Source organism: Poecilia latipinna, unplaced genomic scaffold (genome assembly GCF_001443285.1).
Source record: "Poecilia latipinna isolate Pla-1442-1.1 unplaced genomic scaffold, P_latipinna-1.0 Scaffold301, whole genome shotgun sequence".
In the NCBI taxonomy this organism is placed as follows: domain Eukaryota; kingdom Metazoa; phylum Chordata; class Actinopteri; order Cyprinodontiformes; family Poeciliidae; genus Poecilia; species Poecilia latipinna.
In genome coordinates, this window is record NW_015112917.1 from 277,738 (window position 1) to 299,672 (window position 21,935).

The window sequence follows — 21,935 nt, forward strand, 5'->3', positions numbered from 1 at the left end:
GGGGGGGGAGCACATGAAGTTATAGTGAACATGGCTTTGTGCACAATGTGTAGCCCTGCAGCAGCTCTGTGGCGTAAACTCAGAAAAACTAAAGCTGTCTTTCTTTTTTTAGACCTCACTCACCGTCTGTCTTCTACGAAGACAAACTTTGTTTACAGAAATGATGCAAAACAGTCAATGACGTCGTTAAATGTTTGAACTCTAATAAAAGGTATTATGAGTCTAAGGCTGAGAGTGTACATACATATTTTTTATATTATATGCAACTTCTCAGCAGTAAGAGAAAAAGTAAACGAAATCTCATTTCCAAGAAATGAGATTTCATTTGGCATGATCGCAGAGTTCCCTTCTGGGCATTTTGCACTTAAAATAAGAATCCATTGATTTGGCCTCATTCATATGGGTAAAGATGGTAAGATGCTGTATTGAAAAGCAGACCAAGTCAGAGATAAATGATAAATGCATAACAGGTTGAGAGAGAATGGCATCCAAATAACAAAAAGGTGAGAGGACGGAAAAAGTAAATAAAAAGATAGTTGAGTGCGATTACAACAGGAAACTGGATGAGACTCTCATCAGTGGTTGAATTAGAGAGGTGATTATAGAGCCAATTACAGTCTGAGCTGCTACACTGATAAGGTCCCCACCAAAACCTGATATCAATTATTCCCTGACTCACTTTAATAATACAAATATTTAACTGTATGTAGTATTCAGGACTTTTCATATTTTGTTTACATTAGAGGAACTTACCTCAATGTATTTATGGGACAATGAGCAGGGTCGGGGTTTGCCTAGTTTATTAGCGTCATCATTTTATCTTTTGCCAGTGGTTTAGTTTAGTGTTACTAGTTAAGTAAATGGCTGCACAGTGACACAGTTGATAGAGCTGTTGCCTTGCAGACAGAAGGTTCTGGGTTCGATTCCCAGCCCAGGGTCTTTCTGCATGTTCTCCCTGTGCATGTGTGGGTTCTCTCCGAGTTCTCCCGGGTTAATATTATTAAAACTGTGTAAAAACATGAAATAAACTAATTTGGAGGGTAGCAATGTGTTGTACATTATAATCAATGGTATTTTTGTGTAGAAGCTATAATTTTTGCCTAATTTTTAACCTCAAAAAATAAATCTGTGTCAATCTCTTATTTTCTTTCCTAGACATTTTCAGGTTTATACACCAAGTACTTAGTTACTTGGTGTATAAACTAAGTAATTATATTCATAGAATATAGCCTTTCAGTAAGCTACATTACACCAACCAGTGAATGAGACACTATAGATGTTAAGACAATTTGCAACTATAGCTGTAAAAGCTGTGAAACAAATATAAAAAGAAAATAGTTTTTAAGTCGTCTACATGAAGCAGAACATGACCTCTTAAACACATTAAAGCATTTTTAGATTTCATCCATTTGAAGGGACAAAGTTATAGATCTGATTCTGACCTGCCTCACAAACACAATGAATGCCTTGTACAGAGTTTTTACAAGGTCTTTCTAACCATCCCAACAAATTACACTATATTTGGAGTGCATGAATTTGAATGCTCTTCAATCCCAATAAAGCACTTTGAATTGCATGGTTGCTGGAAATACTATACCAATACAATTGCCTTCCCTGGCCTATTAACAGTCCTATTACAAGTCATCATCAACGAGGGCATCCAGTAATACAAATCCAACCAAAAAAGGTCCTGAATTGCTGGGTGCCGCTGTATTTTATGCTCCTAGTTAATTCATCTATCTTGTTCGTAACAATTTGCAGCTCTGTTTTATAATCATATAAAGAATAAGTTTGGGGGAAGATAGCAGAGCCATTCTTTCAAGAGTGCTGATTACAGACAGCACCATCTGTGTAAAGCACACAGCTGCCTGCCTCATCAGAATACCTAATATTCCAGTGGAGGGGCTCTAAGTACCTGGCAAGCCCAAGTAGATGGATAACAAGGAGCCTATTAAATAATGGACCAAGTGGCCGGTAAAGGCAGGGGAGGGGTATACAGGAGCGTGGTGGGAATTAAGTCTTTTAGCTCCACACACTCTCTGAGATGAGATAGCCTCGAGTTCTAATTAAAATTCTCATTCCCATCTAAGGTGGTAATTTTGATCTAAAGAGTGGAAAGGTAGAAGTGTTGCAGACACCCTCCTGCACCAGCTCTTCTCATCCCCTTGGACTTTCCCAGAATCAGTGTTATCTGTCCAACGAGTGCACCTCACCCTCATCAAACATCTGAGGCATCTATGTAATCAGCATTAGCCATATTAAAGCAAATACACGGCCTGTTTTTCTGTGCGTATTCATATAGTATCAACGTTGTTTACGTGGCTTACTGACATCATTTCCTCCTGCTAAAATGTAAAGAATTGCCTCAATGTTGTGTGCATTCAGTGTCTGCATGGTACATATTTGTTCATTAGATCTTGCAGAGTCAAATGCTTGATTTTCATTCTAATGTCACCACAGCCCACATTACGTTTGACAATAAATGATCAATTGCATTGCATTTTAATGCATGCATAGCCCTTGATTGGGATAAGTATTTACATCTTGAATTGAAATGAATTGGACGTTTGCAAATTGAATTTTGACTCAATTGCATCGTATGTGCACTTCAAGTGCCTTTGATGATGTTTGTTGTGAATTGACTATGTGCATAAACCGAATTAAACTGAATTCAGAATATTACATATATGCTTACCTCCATGGCCTCATCCTTTTCCCTTACAATCTATTAGTCACCAAGCTCCCTCCTCTTGTGATTCTCCTCTTCTCTGTCCTTTTTTCCACCTCATTACTTCTAAACAATTATATTTTGGTAGAAAGCCTCTCGGTCGCAGCCTGCTGGTGGTCAAAACGAAACAGTCAGTGCGGAGGAAAGACGATGGATCACAATGTCAACACCAAAGTTATCATCACCTTGTTTGATTTATAATTCTTTGGTGCTTTCAGTACACTTTACAAAAACACACACACACACAAAACCTGTGCAGACTCAGACGTACACACATTAACGCCGTCTCAGATGAGCAGGCTGCCCAGGGTGATGTTCGGGGACTAACTGAGCCGCCGTGATTTTGAGATAAAGAGAGAGAGAGAAAGCGCCTTCACTGAGGCTGTAAAATTAAACAGCCAATTTCACCTGATAATTGGATAGTGAAATATACGTGGTCAAGCTCTCTGCCGTAAGACACTGGCATAACACGGAGAAGAGACTAATAACATTGCAAAGATCGTCCCACTTAATGGTGAAAATAATGTGATATCAGTCAACTTTTTATGACTGACTTCTACTTACTGGTTCCACCTGTAGATTGAACCATCTTCTCTTCATGCAACTGTGTTGCGGCGTAAAAGCAGTGTGGATATCACACCGAAAAAAGCTACTAATGCTTAGGACAGATGTTATTGTTGGTATTCAAAGCAGCATTAGTTGAAAAGTACATATCTCAGGGTCAGACATTAAGAATTCCTTTAGTTAATCTCATCCAAACCGCAAAAGCAGAACATTTAATTGCCATAAATATACACTAATTAGGAAGCATGAGCTCTCATGAAGTTTTCCCACTCAATACAAATATACGGCAAAAAATAGCATTTACACTACAGAGTAATTACCAGCATCTGAAAGAGGGAATAAGGCTGGCAGATGGTAATTTCTTGGGGGTTAAGCTTCCTTTTCTCACCATACTGTGTTTGCCAGCATAAGCTACGTAGATGCCACCCTTGGGCGGTATGAACTTTTCGTCTAGGATTGAGTGCCTTTGCTGGGATCAAACACTCAAATGAGCCGTGATGATGAGTCTGGTGATACACGCTGCTGCCTCTCAGCCTCGGCCACAGAGGGCTTCTTATGCCAGTCCGTTCCTCCTTCTTCTCACATTCCTGGCCCTTAACCTCAGGCTCGAGTGTTTGAACTCAACTTCAGAGGACCTTTAAATTTTTTAATGAAAAATGTTTCACTAGGCCACATGCTGCTGGTTAATTGGCTTTTTTTTTTTTTTAACATTGACCAATAACGAGGGGCCTGTTGAAATATGAAGACGTATTTTCAAGTGCCTAAGATGAGTTGAAAACACATCACATGTTTCTCAGTGTTTGTGGTGGGACTAATTGTGACTTATCTCCGATAAAAGCAGTGAAAATGCTGCCATTAGAGCTGTATGAACGCTTAGGGATTCATGTGTGGTGGGCTGGTTCGACACTCTGTGACTGATAGAAAACTGGGATTCCATCCAGATGGGTTTCTATCACATTTCATCAGCATGCACTGCTTTACATCACCAAGAAACATTTTAGTAGGTCATCCTCAGTCACACTGAGGTAAGCAGTTATATGTCACAACATTATATTACTCACTTTCTACTTCCACAACTCCTGCATATATAATCTTTCCTGTTTTCTGTGCTCCCTAGGAAACATCTATGGTTTCTTGTGACTAAACTAAAAAGTGTGCAGATTCCAGGAATCAGTATCAGGTTCAGAATAAGTTTTTCTGACATTGATCTAAATCACTTACACAGCAACTAAACCCCAAATCAACTTTTTTTAAAGACAAACTGTGTAAAATGCTCCTTAAGTGTGTTATCTTCATGTTTCTATGCAAATTGTAACATTTTCATGTAAATTTCTAAAATTTCCAGCCTAATACCAAGCTAAATTTTCCTATTTGTTATCGCGGTACAGCTTGGTTGATGTCTTCATCACAGCCTTGCGTTTGGGTATGAAACCATCTGAGACCTTGAATCCAGTAGCTTTAAGTGCAGTGAAATAATATTGTCTTTCATTATCTAGAAGATATGATTATGTACACTTTACCTCACCAATGATGTTTTGGGTACTTCATTTTCTGCGATGGAGTATTAAGGCCAGATTAAGAAAAAAATAATTACGAGAATAAAGTCATAATAATAGAAGAGTAAAAAAATCTTCAAATATTAGAAGAAATTCCCTAACTTATGCATAACATATTTTTTTCTTAGCCTAGCTAAAATAACCTGTCATAATTTTCACCTTTTACAGTTACTGATTTTGTCCCAACCAGAGTTTCCACTTATTGCCTGAAATAATTTATGGCTAAGTCAAACGAATACACATTGTCCTCCCAGTTTGTTTGACACAGTCCAACTTTAAACCAGACGTCCAAGGACACCAAAGATGGGGATGATTTCGTAAAGAAGTTAATTATAACCTATCCATTTATTATTTCTGCCTGTGCATCCATCACCATCAGTGAGACAAAAGCAGAACAATAAGAACTGTAACGTTTTGTCGTCAAGCTAAAACAGTTGAATGAATATTCAAAATATTTATTTACAAACCATATGCAAATAAGGATTACTGGGAGAACTTTAATACAAAGGATGAAATATTTTCATGTGAATATTGTGAAGGGGTTCAGTTATGGTTTTTGAAGGTACATTTTTTTTTTTCTGTGTGTAAGCAATTTGATTATTTTACTCATTTAATATTGTAACTTCCATATTGGTATGTTGTATTTCACGAACAGTCATTTTCTCAATTTAATGCATCTAGTTAGTGCAACACTTAAGAGCACAAGTTACTTCTTGGAATTGCAGAGCTTGTTTTTCCTAAGTTAAATCTGCATGCAGCAAACAATCACCACAAAGGGGAAAAATTGCAGCCCATAACATTTCAGGCTGTTTAGCTTGCAAATCAACAGGCCTGTCAGCCAGCCAGCCAAGCAATCAGTGTCAGGGATGAGACAAGGCCATAATCCAATTCAGGTTTTTACACGGCGTCATGCCTTTACCTTTGACAGCGTGATTGATGTGTATGTAAATGTGTTTTGAGGAGGGCTGTGAGCAGCTAGTTAAAGCAGACATTTAAGGCTGCTCTGTCAAAGACAAATAGAGGGATGTAGAGAGACAGAAGAACAAGTCGGAGAAAGAATCAAAAATAAAGACAACTATTGATCCATGAATGAAAGAAGATGGACATTGGCAGAGACCCTGACAAGCCGTTATGTACCTCTCGAGTGTCTTCTCTGAATTCATACAGGCAGTTTGACAGCTGGCATCCTACAGGGAGACTTTATCCAACCCACAGCAATCAGGAAACACTGGACTGTTGTTTAAGAGATCTTCCCTTTTCTCCTCTGATACCCTTGCTTTTGATGTTATTGTTGTTGGGGGTTTTTTTTGCTGAAGAAAAGAGAAACTAAAGCTTGAGAAAAAGCCTCATTTCTTTGCATTGTTGTGTAAGTGGGAAAAAAATAAATGTTGCAGTCCCCTTAAAGTCATAAAAATATGGGACAAAAACGTACATAATATTTTTATGTAGATCTGTCGATTTACAGATCAGTAAATCAGTAAATTCATTAAATCGAATCCAATTGAGACCAGTTCAAAGTATCTTTGAGCACATAGTAACTAATTACTTTTTCTCTGTTGCATTTACTTGGGGAAAAAAAGTGCTTTTTACTTTTACATGAGTAATATCAATATGAAGTATCAATACTCCTGCTTGCATATCATTTTTAGTTACTCTACCCATATCTGCATGGTTTCTGTCATATTAGCTCTTTCCCTGAGGTCTGTTTTCATAGTTATGTTCACTTTTTCTCTATTATGATCCACTGTGTTTTTAAATCTCTTTAGGTCTTCTCATATGCTGTTCATTTCCTGAATGCCCAAAAGGTTTTGTCATACTGGTTTGCTCTGTGTTTAATTCCTTAGTTTATTCTTGCTTTTAGTGTTTTTTATTAGCCTTTTTTGGGTTCATCATGTTTCATGTTATTAATCTGCCCCCTGTTTTTATTGTATTCATTGTCACCAGTAATCCCTTGTGCCATTCACCTGTGGTATCGCATTAAAATGTGTTGTGTACAGAAATTAAATCTTCATAAACGTGCATTCGAGAAAAAGCAGTCAAGTGTCACAACAATCTAACCAATGCGGACTGATCTTCAAGGCATTCTTTTAAAAATTTAGCACACAAACGTCAGTTCAGCTGCTTCCAAGTCTTCTTCAATATCGCCAGTCTACTATCATTCTTTTTCTGCCTCACATGATTGACAGAGAGCTGAAGAAAACTTCAAAATACTAAAAAAAAAAAAAAACATGGAAATGAGACATTTGACAAAAAAATTGATTTCAACTGTTGAAGCAAGGAAGTGCAAACTCAGATGATAGTTTTATTAGAGGAAAGTGATTTGATTTGGTGAAACTCAAACTGAGCCAGCAGGCGGCAACAGGATCCCACTACACAAAAGTGACATAACTAATCAAAGGTTTTAGAAACACACTTTAAGTGACAACATAATTACAGTCCACCAGGTTTTCACTATGTTATGTTGTGTTACAGTATAGTCACAATATAGATAGATTTGTAAGTAAAGCAAACTTATCTCATCAGGGTTTTTTTTATTTAGATTAACTGATTAGCTGCACATGCTGCAACTATTAATAATTCCAGCAATGAACTCCTATGACAAAATGAAATATCTGTGTTAATTTGAGTCCATCAAAAACAAAACGTCGAGCTTCTCCACTGCTCAGCGTCCCTTCAAATGACATCGTTGGCACGTCAGTCTCAGCTCCTGTGTGCTCTCAACCTGCCCATGTTCACGTCCCCAGTAGAAAGGGACAGACAGCAGTGGAGACACACCAGCTTGGCCAGAGCTGAACCAGACATTAACTGACTAAAGTGAGACTTGACAATCAATCAATCAATCAAATTTTATTTGTATAGCACATTTTCAGCAGCAAGGCATTTCAAAGTGCTTTACGTAATTAAAATAAAAACAGCATGTAATAAACAGTGAGGAAGAGAAAGAGATATAAAAAAACATCATTAAAACGTAAACAAAGGAGAAGAGCCAAAAGGGAACTGGCATTAACGCTCAAGGAGCAGAGTATAAATTACAGCCACAAGAACACCAACGCTCCTTTCATCTCTGTGCGTTGGTTCATTCTAGCACTGTCTCGCTTTTCAGATTTCAGACAGATGAGCTGTTTGTCTTTTAAACCAGTTGAGTTAGGCAAGGTGGTCTCCAGTGAAGAGCATATGCCTCCACCATAAAACTGATGAAGCTGGAGCCGAAGTCGAATGGTTGAATAGACGGTACAAGAATCTTAAAGCAAATTAACAGCAACTGGACAATATAACTTGGTTTTGGTCTTATAAGAAAGAATCTAAAACCTTGTGTTGCTGTATCTTTAAAAATATGTAAGCAAATTAAATTGTGATGAATACAGCAAAGGCAAGGAAAGCACATTTGGGAACACCTTTTAAAATTATGAGTTCTTTTGGGCCAGTTTAACAACATATTCGCGGTTTCAGTGGGATTTGTTTAATTCCTTTTGAAATAATTAGCCCTTCTTCATAATCAACAATGTTTGTGTTAATGTACAGGAATCAGAATGAGTTTCTCGGTGTTCCTTTCACATCAAGGCACATTTTTTTTTTATATCTAGCTGCCATTTCACACTACATAACAAGCTGAAAGTATATGTGAGTGTTGCTTTCTCATTAAAGCAGACCTACACAGGAATTGTTCATTAAAGAGATGGTTCCTTTCAAGCTCAGTCTTCAACAAAAGAATCGAGGAGACAAACTTGAAAAGGAAAGGAATACACATATGACATGTCTCAAAAGAATGAGGCAAAGAAATGGAAAATTAAGACATTTTTCTCTGAGACTAGTGTTGATTTTCTTTCTCCCTTCGCTATCAATAGGAAACTCCAGCATGGAGATGGAGAAAAGGATTGATGGGAAACAGAATACTCATTTCCCGTGAAATGTTTCCACAGCCATCAGATGGCATCAAACAATGAAACAAAGAAATAGAAAAGGGAATGAAAGAAAGGGACTACAAGAGGCAGCAATTGTGAGGGAGAGCGCAAGAGAAAGAGAACCCACACATCTCCTCCACGTCCCTGAGCGCCCTGTGGGCCCTGCACTCTGCTCTGCCGTGACTCTGATAAAAAGGAGGCCCCCATTCCTTTCAATTTGGCCAGTGAGCCCGAGCCCTGTTAAAGGCAATCGACTGGCTGAACACAGGCACTATATCATAATATGCAGGTGCAGACGAGCCCAGACAGGAGAGAGAAGGGAGACATGGTACCCTAGGAGAAAGAGTGCGACTCTGGCATCCATCTTCCTCACGCTTGCACTAAACCACGGGGGAAAAGATGCACATAGACACACTTACTACAGTGGCAAAGTAGGAACGTGAGACTTTAAGAGAAATTGCAAAGCCGATGGGAAAAAAAAAAGAAAATCGGACCACTTCAATAGCTTTCCTCATTTTTTGTTTTCAATTAAAAAAAAAAAGAGACAAAGTAAAAACATATTTTGTAAAATAAGGAATTAAAAAGAAAAAAAAGATGTTTTGAGAAAAAGCATGGTGGGTAAAAGTCCCTGTAAGCGCAGGGAGGCCAGTGATCTGGCTAGGGCTTGTTGCTATCTGAGGCCCCCAGGCGTGCCGAGCTGCTGGACTAAGTCAGAGGGGCCGTGCCTGGGGGGGGCTGGGGAGTCAAAGCGTTTCCTAAAGGATGGGTGACAGGGCAGCAGACTGGAAAGAGCAGCAAAAGCTTGAGCAAGTTACACAGGGAAGATCGTATTAAATCTGCAAATACTGACACTGCTGGTCATTTCCTGCCTTAATAGCAATGAAATCAATTTATTTAGCAGGAACAGTACAGTTCAGCATAGACCGCCTGCTCAGATGCATACATCGTTTTCCGAAGAAAAGTACACACACTCGACTATGACAGACAATTTAAAAACCTTTTCTATCTTGAGTGTGAAATTTATCCTGTAGAATCTAAGAGGAAACATTTTGGAATGGGATTTGATTTAATAAGAGAACTCAAGTCTCCTTCAGTAAACATCATGAATGTGACTTTCTAGAAATAGAGTTCAACTGGACTGCATGACATAAGGAAAATACGCAATTGCGATAATGACTTTTTACCCTACTTTTTTTGTGCCCCAAAAAAAATATTTTTTTGAACATTTTCTGCTATTTCCATTAGACAAACTGGTCAAGAAAGTATCCAGGGACAAAAAAAGAAGCTGCAGGGGTGACTAAGAAAAGTTTATGGGAGCCCCGGTCTAGTCCTCGGGAGCTAATATCCTGCAAATATCGGACGCATCCCTTCTTTGAATCAAATGGATGGCTAGTCAGCAGGCCTCTGCAGGCCTGAATGACACACTGAAGAGGGAATCCAGCCACTTGATTCAGATGTTGTGGAGAAAGGATGCATTCAGAGATTACAGGACACCTCTTGATGACGAGATCCAAGTATAGTCCAGGCAGAATCTGTGGGGTCTGGACAAGGGACCTCCTTGCAATATAATCTACTTGAAGAACTTTTCTAGAGTGAAAAAAAATAATGCCAAGTCAAGACGCTGGACACCGACAGTCTCCTACCAACAAAGACTAAATGCTGAAATTCAAATAAACGTCTCTTTTTATATTCTCCACATAACTCGTTTAGTTGTTGTGTCATATCAACGGTAGGAAAACCTTTCATTTATTCTGGTATTGTTTTTTAAAATAAAAACAAGGATCCTTTGGGATCCAATGGATAATAGTATCACTGAGTATGCTGACAACACGAGCTATAGGTAAACTCTCTCTGCTTATGAGAATGTAAAGCATTCACAGCCTTTAGGCCGAGATGAAGTGGGAACGTTGAGAAAAGTGAAGTCGAGCGGCTCGGGTCAATAATTGGATCATATGTGACTCCTGATCTGCTTCACAGAGAATCTGTAGCGCACGCAGTTGTAGAGTAGTGAGGTCCATAGCTGCAGGCGAGGATAAAACTGCAGCAAGTCTGCAATCCTACAGTTTAACCCTGACCTGTCAGTCATGCTTGGCTTTCAGCTCAAGCTTATCACTAAATTTATTGGACTGAATCAATCCCCTGTATCAGGGATTCAGAAGAAAACCAGCCCAGCAGAAATGCCCTACGTGTTCAGACCATGTTGACAGTACGAAATGCTAGCAAAAAATTTCACAAGAGCCCTGAAAGTTGTTTGACTACGGAGAAGTAATAGGATTTAATTTCACAGTGAAGAACTGCAGTTGTCTAAACAATGAGAATAACGTGTTTGTGTCAGATTTAGTCTCCACAAAACTGCCCACTTTTCTTTGCGGAGTAATTTTAATTAAGCTACATTGAGGAGTCTGGTTTTACACAACAGAATTTCAATTGGACTGACAGACTGGAGACCTGTCCAGGGTGACCCCGCCTCTCGCCCGGAACGTTAGCTGGAGAGGCACCAGCACCTCCCGACCCCAGTAAGGGACAAGGGCGTAAGAAAATGGATGGATGGATGGATGGAATTTCAATTGGATTCAAGTCCAGACTTTGACTAGGTCAACTCCAAATATATTTTGTGAGCTCTTCAAGATCAATATAATTTGCTGCATAACCCAAGAAGGTTTGAGCTAGAGGTGAAACTAACAACTGGATATTTTCCTTTAGTGATTATTTGGATGTCACACTCTTGAAGAAATAAGGAAGGCTTGTTACTGTGGGAACCTTCACAGTCTTTACTCTTTATGAATGATGGCCCTTTCTTTGGTTCACTGAATTTCCAAAAACTTACAAATCATTTGTACTGGTTACAGTCATAAGCTATTCTTAGCTTTATTATTTATGTGCTTTAGCTTACCTCAGGTTGCTAGACAGGCTCTATTTAAGTGATTTCTTTATTGCAGCTCGCAGGAAGTAATCAGGGCAAGTGAATGTTTTCCAAAAGATTTGGCTAATCACAGTTAATTAGCCACATTAACTTTCCCCAAAAAATATAACTGGGGAACGTTATATTTTTCCATAGGATCAAAATGGTTTTGACAGCTTTTTTTTCCTCTTACTAAATTAAATCAAATTCTGAAAACAGGTGAGTGGATAAATTCACATAATCATTGTCTGATATGAAAATTAGTTTGACGAACTTGTTTGTTGTTGTTGACAAATTTGTTTTTTGTGACATCTTTCTGAAAGGTATTCCTATGAAAACATTTCTCCTGCCAGCTTCCATGTACTGGCTGGATGTCCAACCAATAAAGTCAGCATTGTGTCAGAACAGTCTCAGAAAAAAAAAAGAAAAAACAAAGAAGAAATGTGAGGCATAAACAAAACTGCGTATTGGCACATATACATCCACACAGATAAAAACCAAAACTGATGCACCAGTCAGAAGTGAACAGGCCTAAGTTTATTCCTCTCAAGTAACTTTTGACAAGTTCTCCTCCACATCCCTGAGTTGTATTCAGACGTGCTCGAAGTGAGTTCTGGAGAGCAGTCATGTAGAAAGAGAATGCTGTTACTGGAGTTATTAACAGGCTCCTGTGTCTCCCCCTGCTCAGCTGAGCTATTCAGAGCATGGCGTTCCTCATCTGCCACAAACACATGCCGACAGACAAACGCAGCAGACGGACACACCGTGCACCCCCTGCCACGCGTTTCGCAGTAATATGTTTTTTGCCCATTTACAACAAATTAAGTTTCCCTCAAAGTGAATTTCAAGCTTGGCTGCTTTTGGAGGGCAGGCAACTCTTTTTTCATTAATTGTCATTCTTTTCCCTCCAACAAATGATTTACTGTATAGCCCGCTCTACGTTACTCAGCACTCGCGCTCTTGTTTTCCCCCCTCTTGCCGTGCGTGCGGTTGAATTCGGGCCAGGCAACGGGATGCAATTACACTGTCAGAAAGGTGTATTCTGATTTATTAAACGACTTAAATGCTATCTGTTTTGCTCCTCATTGTGTCCCCTTTGGGAAACGAGCCCTGACACCCAAATGAGATGGAGTGAGCGCTGGTTGCTCAACGCTCCATCCATGGAGTCGTCTCAGAAGCAGGGAGAGTAAATTTCCATTGGCAGTGGAGGACAGAAAGACGGCTGTAACACAGCTGCAAGGATGGGAATAGATTTCCCTCCGACGCTGAAGAAGGAGGGGAGACAACGAGAGACAGAAAGAAAGATGTCTGCTATCAGCCACAAAGGATCAGTTTGGGATAATGTTAATCTTTTTATTTAATTTTATGAAGCGGGTTCTGAACTATCAACCCACCAGAGAGCTCCACTTCAATGAACTGCATGCCCCGAGACAGCAGCCATTTCAGAGATCTTTTCATTAGCTTAATTCCTATTCATGCAAACGCAGAAGAGGACAAAAGAAGCTGGGAGAGGGATAGAGCGGAGACAGACTGCGAAGCCATTAAGGTGTGAATACGTTCCATTTTCCTAAATAAATATTATCTCTGTCTGAGTAGCCCAAAATTTGTGTGCTTTAACGCCAACAAGGATCAACAAGGGGTCAAGACTGAGTGATCGTCACCTAAAACAATTTCACCCTCACCTGTGGTACTTTCAATCTATTTATTGAGCATATTATTTTTAAGTGCACACACAGCTGAGCTGCGCTGTAAAGTTAAACATATCACAGAAAGACAAACTGCACTTCCTCCTGTTCACAGCGAGCTGCACATCAGGAGCCTGGCTCACGCACCCCCACGCCCCACCTCCTATCCAGCCCTCATGTCCTCTCCTTCATTACTGCGTTCTTCGTCACCAGAGAGATGGGAGAGATGCAAGGCTGGAGATGCGTAACAAAGCAGCAAGTATCCTGGGGGAACCATTAGCTGGAGATAAGATGCCATGCAGCACTATAACATAAGGACATAGATCATAAACCTGCTTATCTTCGGCTCCCCCTGGATCACCTTCCTACTCAGCTGTCTGAGGCCAAAAGACAGTCTACTGCCGCTTCAACCTTTTCTCAGAGATTCTTGTGATAACCTAAAGATATTCACATGCATGTATCTGATATATCAGGGGTCAAAAATATCAGTTGCCAAGAAACATGTACCAATACAGAGATGACCTTTGAAATACAAATAATTTCTTCACAGTTCTGATGCCCAGCTGCTGTAGGCAGAGATTAACATATAGCCAGATGATAAAGGGACTTTTTTCTTCCAGATGTGAACTAGCATCACGCATGCAAAATGCTAATATTCCTTAGGTAGACAGAGAAAAATTGGTGGCAGATATATGGTCTAAAAATGAAATGGCAAGTTTCAGTTAACAAAGAAAACAAACTAAAAACATAAGTTAGAAACACTTGCTGTTCATATGAGCAACGCTTCTAATGTAGAGGTCAACTGGAAATTCAGGGTGATATTACAGATATGTTTACAAAATATTGTTTTCTTGTTTTTTATTTTTACATTTCTATCCGTCTTAAGTTTTCAGACCAAGTCAACACGGTTGCCAAGAGAAGGATAATTTCAGGAAACTTTTCACCAGAAGAATTTTGCAAATATCCCAAGTTGAAAACTTTTTTTTATGACCATCACCCTCATCATCACCACATCACGCATAAAGTCCAGGCAATTCCACAGATCCAAAACTTACAGAAGCTTTTTAGTCTCAATTTGTGATTCTGTGGCCGTCCACCAGGTTTTGCTGGAACGGCCACTGTCTAGAAATAAACAGAAAAATAGTCTGCCGCGTGGCTTCACTTTGCACTAGCACCTCACCCACACAGCGGAGAGTGGATGACCGTTCTGCAGCTGGTCTTTGAATAACACTCTGTAAATGGAGGGCTCTCTTTATTACAAACCGATCACAGAGCCATTCACAGAACCGTGTCTGTGTCAAGAACTCAAACGCCGGAGTCGGTTAACAGAAAAAGGCTGCCATTAATTAGTCAGGGTAATTAAAACTGGTACTTTGCTACAGCAGATGCTGGTCTGAGAGTCGATGACGATGCATGACACGTGCAAAAGCCAATGCTACATTTGACTGTGAAAAGTCCAGGTGGAACAGGTCTCCCGTTAACACAACGGCAGTCCACAGAGCCCAGATTGAAGCATGTTGTTTTCTGTTTGCCTACCCAGGCTCCTCCAGTGTGGCTGCTGACCTTCTTCTCTCTCCACGGCTGGAGTGGCTATTGATTGGATCTTGGCACACAGTGTACAAACACAGAGATAAGGAAAGAGAGAGGCAGGCAGGCAGATATAGGCGCAGCTTCCACTCTACTCCTCTGCTGTTGTTCAAGACACACAGCCCCCCCCCCAAAAAAAAACTGAGGGTTCCTGAAGACCGCTCTCTTACTGAGCAGACAGCCCAGACATGGTAAATGAACATTCACGTCACACGGGATTAAGTCTCACATTCAATCACGACAGTGTAAGCAAAGTTAAATCACTGCAGTCAACAGTTAATGCTGCTTTTTCTTCAGCACAGTACAAGTGATCAATCACAATCTTGACCTGATCTGTGGGATTTCACCAGAACAGCAGAGCCGAGAGCATGTCACGCATCAGCTTTGCGATGTTCAGATCAACAGCTTTTGCTTTTTGTGACTTTGCAAACCGAATTCCCGCTTGGTGGTGAGCAAGAGGCATGGAGGCTCATAGGTGGCACATTCATTCTCCCACCATGAGGCAGCTATCTCATTTACACTTTCTTTCCATCTGGTTTACAGGCAGAGGCTGTGCTGTGTCAGAGGTGACTAATAGTGTCATAGCCCTTCCCTCCCCGCAGGGCCAGCACAAGAAAAACCTCAAACTGCTGCCTCCGCAACTCCAGGGCAGAACCTTTCTGTTGGTGAGGGGGGAAAAGAAAAATGCTTTGTCAACAGGCAGGCTGGGCAAATAAGGTGCTTTCAATTCTCGATGGCCAGGGGAAACTTGAGGAGCATAAAGAAATGAGGAAATAGCTTGAGAGATACAGACAGTAGGGGTCATTTCAAAGAGCCTTGTTAGTATTGTAGCAGGTCGAAAGCCTGTTGTCTTTTTCTCTGAACCTCTGTGGACACGGATGCCTCGGGGGAAGGGAGAAAGCGGTTTTCTCAGATACAGTCAGGATGGTCCTCTAAAAGGAAATGTTCAGACAGACGGGGACCTGACAAGCAGACATAAGTCCGTGCATCCAGCAGAGAAAGCACAGGAAGAATCAAAACCTTCTCCGTTGGGAAATAAGATGGATTTTTCGGGTATTTTTCTCTTAGTGTTTGTGTGTGATGTGTATCCGGGTGTCTGTGAGAGTATGTCTTTTAGAGTTCTCTGTGTTAGGACTAGAGTGCACTTAGAAACCGCAGCAAAGCTTGAAGCAAATATTCACCTTTTACATTCCAGAAAAAGAAAAAAAAAAACCCTGTAGGCGCGTATTACAAATAGGTGAATAAATATGCCACCCTGACTAAAGATGTCAAATGAATAATGCCAAAAACCTCAACCTATATTTTACTTCTCTGAGGTCCAGGGGGGGAAACTCAAGCATTCCTCACCCCAGAGAAACTCTCCTGCTCATTCTGTTGGATCCTATAGTCCCTCACAGCATGTTCTCAATCTGATCCTGAAAAAAACTTCAAAAGGAGACGCCAGCAGTCATCCTGATTAATCGCCTGAACTGCCTAAATCAACCACTTTCAATGGGGGAGAGCAGCAAGTCTACTCAGAGCTCCCAGATGACAGAGCTCCTTACTCTAACCAACGCTGGAGCCAAAGCTTTTCAATGGAAAAAAACTGAAGATCAAAGTTTGTGAACCTTTAAAGATGAGCTTCTGAATGAATATAAATGAAGATATAAAATATTGCAAAAAAAAAAAAAAAAAGATTCTTGGGAAAGTACATGTAAAACTTTTAGTGCAGAGCTGACCAAGTGATTCTATGGGTCTAGACTTAGAAAAAAGTGTCATCTGAACTCAGACTAATTGGGATTAAATTTTTTCATGCCAAGAAACTTTAAATGTGTATGTGGGTTTTCTCGTTCGGTTTCTGGCAAGTAACGTAGTTCGGCAGAACTTAGTAAACAAATAATAATTTCAATCTAGCTCAGTTTCATTGACTGGAGCACTATTTCACTTTTCATGATAAGAAGGAAATAAAATACATTTCAAATGATCAACAATGAGCAGAAAAATGGAAAAAGAAAAAGGATCAGGATAGTAGGGAGCTTCCCTCTAGTGTTATTTACAGAAAGGAGTGGGTGAATCCCACTCCTTCCCTAAAAAAGTCAGCAAAGCAAAACAAAACAGACATGAAGCAAATATATAAACTGTCCAAAACTGCCTTTCATTAAAACTCCACATTAAACTTACCGTTTAAAGTCCTGATCTCCCCCAAATCCTCTTTTTTTTTTTTTTTTTTTTTTTTAAGAAACTGACACAGAAGTAGGTGAACATGCAAAGCGAGGTGAACAGAGAGACATATCTGAGGGAATCCCAGGATCAATGCGAGTCACTGCTTCAGTAATTCAGAATATTACAGAACTCATTATAATGTTAAAACACGAGTGGGTGAAGTGGTAAACGCAAGAGCCACAATTATATAGGAAGATGGCGTAGACACTGACGCAGCAGGTGACGGAGCAAATAAAAATATGTTCTGAAGAAGATTCAAGTTCAGAACACAACCACCGATTTTTCCTGTTAATGTTACTGATGGTCACTTTACCCATCACCAGTCCACATCCCGATTTTAAACGTACCGGCTTCCACTTTATTCCTTCCTCCACGGTCATTCTGAGGATCGTTTATAGCTGTGCAACGTGGATTTATGACCCAACTGAGATAAATGTGGAACTGGTGCTGAAAGCAGAAATGTGGAACATTATGTGTGCACTATTCTGCAGCATGTTTCCACAAAACCTGGCAGCACATTTAAAACCACAAAAACATAAGCAAGCCAACAGAACCTGTGGTCTTTGTAAATGCTAATGAAACATATATTTTGAAAAACCTTTCCCCTTTTACTTTAAAAATCTGAAAATTAAGGTTCAGCTCATTTGTACCGTTTCAGTTTAATCTGTTTTTTCTGTCTGTATGTATTTAAAATAAAAAAGGTTAAGGTAATTTTATTTATATAGCACAATTTCAGCAACAAGGCAATACAAATATCCTTTACTGAGTGAGGAAGCATCCAGATTCACACAGAGGTAAAAATATGAAAACAAAAACTAAGAAACTGTGCAGCAAAGGCAACATTTCAACATTAAAAAAAAATAAAAATAAAAATACAGGTATTAAACTAGCATTCTCGGAGTCAAAGAATGGGCCACTGAGCAGGACAATTAAAAACGTGTAAAAAAACAAAAATCCATATTTATTGATTTATTTATTTGTATTTATGTATATCCAAACTAAAAGCTACTTTTTATTTTAGTTGTTCCCCTTCATTTATAGTTACTTTGTGTTGAATTAAACAGGTTATTCTCAACGTGACTATTAAATATTTTAGACCGGAATAAATATTTCAGAAACTAAAATTTTAAAGTATCCCAACTTAAGTATGCAGACTGCTTGGTCTATTATTTGTGGGAATACATTACAGAAAACAAATTAGGCAGCACAACAGAGGCATGCCAGTGCAAATGGCCCCAAATCCTATTTCCATCCTTATGAGATAACTGTACCCATTAGAAGGTTAAAGCTATTCTGGTGTCCCAGGCGTGTTCTGTCGTATCCAAAGACTCTGCCTGGGAAATTACAGCAATCTGTCTTTAAACTTTGATGCAGTCGAAAAGCTCCCTTTATCCATTCTCATCTCTTTCCTTCTGACCTGTCTGTGTGTGCGCGCGCGTGTTTGTGTGTGTGTGTGTGTGTGTGTGTGTGTGTGTGTGTGCGGAGATGCATATGCATATACGCGGGAGAAGGAAGAAATGGCAACAACGAGAGAGAGAGAGAAAGAAAGAGCAGTCAGGGAAAGAGATATGAGAGGGTGGGGCTAAGCTGTCTGCGACCAAGGCCCAGAGAACATAAAAAGAAAAATACGGTCATAAAACCTCTCTATGACTATGAATACTAATACTGACTCTCTGAGCCAAACCAACCAAGTCTGTCCTCTCCCTGTTCCCCTTTGTCTTGTGAAGAGAAATGATGCAGCTTAAAAATAAAGTGAAAAGAGTGCGCTGCACAGCCTCAATTGTATATCTTAGTTCCAACACCGTTACACACATAACAGTAGTGCAGATTGAAGAAAAGAAGATTTGTTATCAGCACCGGCGAGATGCACGGAGCCTTCGTTTCTTCAGCCGTCGCAGCTTAGGTCAACTTTATTTACAATGTACTGAATGTCAGGGATTTTTATTTTTTTTATTTTTTTACTATATTCATAACACTGCAAAACTGTGAAAGTAAAATCACAAGCTGCTCTTTGTTTTGTCAAAGACCACAGTGAAATATTATAGTTAGTTGTCATGTCGTAGCCACGGTCCAGAACACTCATTATCAGATTTATGTCTCACCATTCATTGCAACTGCCACAACAAAACAAGTAATTCATCTTTTTATTACTTAAAGGCAATAATGCTTTACGTTAACAGAACAAATGCACATTAAATCAGGCAAAAATAAAACGCCTTTTCGGTTCAGGGCTTTTTATCTGTGTCATTAATCGCCTAAATCTCAAAGGGGTTTTATTTACATACAGTAAATATTTGTGTCTTCTCTATGCCTAAGTGAAATTTAAAGCCTTTTCTTCCAAAGTCTAGCTTTGCTACTGTCAGTTAAACTGTGTATTGATGTTAGGTTATAAAGCAATAAATCAACTTTTACATATTTCTCAGGACATCAACAGAAAATGCAAAGAGTTTGACACAAACAACACATGTCTGTCATAAACCAACAAGCTGGACAAGGAAAGTATTCAGCCATGCTAACTCCAGAGGAGCTGCAGAGATCTACAGCTCAGGTGGGAGCTCTGTTGACCACACAGCCATTAGCAATACTCCCCACAATCAGGGTCTCTATGGAAGAACGGTAAGAGGAAAAGCCATGATATGTACTGTCAAATCAGAGAAGACGAGGCAAAAGTGTGTAAGAAAGTTTCTGGTCAGATTCAACCAAAACTGAACCTTTTGGCTCTGAAGCAAAACACTGAAGTGAAAAACTATCGCATCATTTCCACAAGTAAACAGGGTAGCATTTCCCCATCATGCTGTGCATATGCTTTTTAGCAGGAAGGGGAATCTGGATAATCCAGGAAGAAACCTTGTTAGAGGCTGCGAAAGATTTGAGCGTTGATCAAAGGTTCACCTTTCAGCAGGACGACACTGAGCACACAGTCAGAGCCCAGTTTGAGCACAAAGCCGAATCTGAATGAGAATATGCGGCAAAACTTGACAACTGATGTTGGCAGAGGCTCTTTATCAGGTCCGACTGAAAAATATTTTAAGCTTTAAAGAAAAATGAGAAAAAAATATTTTAGTCTGTAACTATAAAACGCTGGTGGAAACAGACCTTGCAGTGAAAAGTAGTTCTAACCTCTCTTACACTCAGGGGGACTAAAATGCAAATCAAACTATTCAAACTTTTATTTACTGAAAAAAAGGATTTAATACTTATTTTATTTAGTGTCTATGTATTTTTTTAAACCGTTCTTTTTCCTTTCACTTCCCATGCTTTGTTGGTTTATTGCATAAAATCTGGAGTTTCAAGTTATTGCATTACACGTTTTTTAGTTGAAACATTGGAATGTATTGAACATATTGATGTTTTTCAATATGTATGAATGCCAATAAAATGATCAGAATTTCAGCTGTGGTCAGTTTCTGTGTGTGGATGGAAACGCTGCTCATCTTCAGCCAATAACCTCTTCAGTCATTTCTGAATGAAAAACAAAATGTATTTGTTACGAGGCAAACAAAAACTTAAAATAAAAATCTGTACAAAATTGAAATGCTGCATTACTACAGTAAAGAAAATGAGTAGTTCTAAATGTTTTATACTTTCATTACTAGCACTACTCATTGCATCTTTAATTTATAAAGGTCTTACACCTTTAAAAATGTGCTATCAGCTGTTTCAAATTTCAAAGTAATTTCTGCATTTTATGGTCAAGTGCTTCTCACAAGTACCTGTACTCTCATGGTATCTCCCTGGAAGCAAGCTTTCCCTGACAAATGTTGGAGGAGAGAAGAAAAAGTCATAATCTCTCAAGCATTTCTAATGAGTTTTTCTCATACAATTATTTGATAAGAGCAGACAAGACTGCAGGCTGCATGTATGATACACTGGTTTCCACTGCTGAGGTGAGAGCTCCACTGCTCACACACACACGCACACACACACACACACACACACTCACGTATCATGTCGTCTCCCAGTGTAACAATACTAATAATAACATGAGGCCAAAATTATGACCAGCAGGGACTCCTAAGTTCCCCCTCTGGGTCCCTTAAAGCAAAAAAAAAAAAAAGAAAAAAAAAAAAAAAGACACACACCATATCCCATAATTCCTCCATGTCTAATCCGCATCATGATTTAAACTTCCTGTCTCAAGCCTAGACATTTTCCACCCACCTCACATTTTCATTTGTCCACCTGCTTGTGCCATGTTTTCATTCTGGGACTCACCACGCTGAGTCCAAGCAGCTCCCTCTTCAGGTAGGGGAGGTTTCTGCGCTCCAAGCTGGCAAGGTAATGCTGCAGTCTGGTGTAGGTGTAGGGGTAGCAGTATGCAAACTGGTAGACGTCGTCTTCTCGGTCGAAGCAAAAGGCAAATGACATCACATAGTTGCGTCTGTGGTCAGGGCAACGGTAGTAGTAGACGTTTTTCGGTGGAAGCCTCTGCCTGCAACACAAAAAGGGCCATTTATGCTGAGAGAAAATATAAAGAGGTTAAAAGATGTTGAGTTTATGGTATTAACTTTTTTTTATAGTTAATATTAACTATATTTGTTTTGAAATATAGTTAACTTGAAATATTTCACATAGAAAAATATTTCAAGTCCTTAGTTGTTGTAATTTTAATTATTCTGGCTTACACATCATATTTTTTTAATTATAAATATTTCTCTTTATGAAGTAACTCCATATAATATGAGTTTTTGAATTGAGTGACAAAAAATATTAAATTTTTTCATCATATTGAATAAAAAAAAAAAAAAAAAAAAAAAAAAAAAAAAAAAACCACTGAGGAAACAGGAAAAAAAAAATTTTTTTAAATAA

General features: G+C 39.3%; 1 protein-coding gene across 1 annotated transcript in view; it reads right to left on the reverse strand.

The window, feature by feature from the left end:
* Window positions 1-21,935, reverse strand: part of agbl4 (AGBL carboxypeptidase 4) — a 221,390-nt gene that overhangs the window by 129,054 nt on the left and 70,401 nt on the right. Inside the window, exon 2 of the mRNA XM_015034512.1 lies at window positions 21,342-21,558. Within this exon, the coding sequence (XP_014889998.1) occupies window positions 21,342-21,558 (217 nt within the window). The remainder of the gene's footprint in view (window positions 1-21,341; window positions 21,559-21,935) is intronic.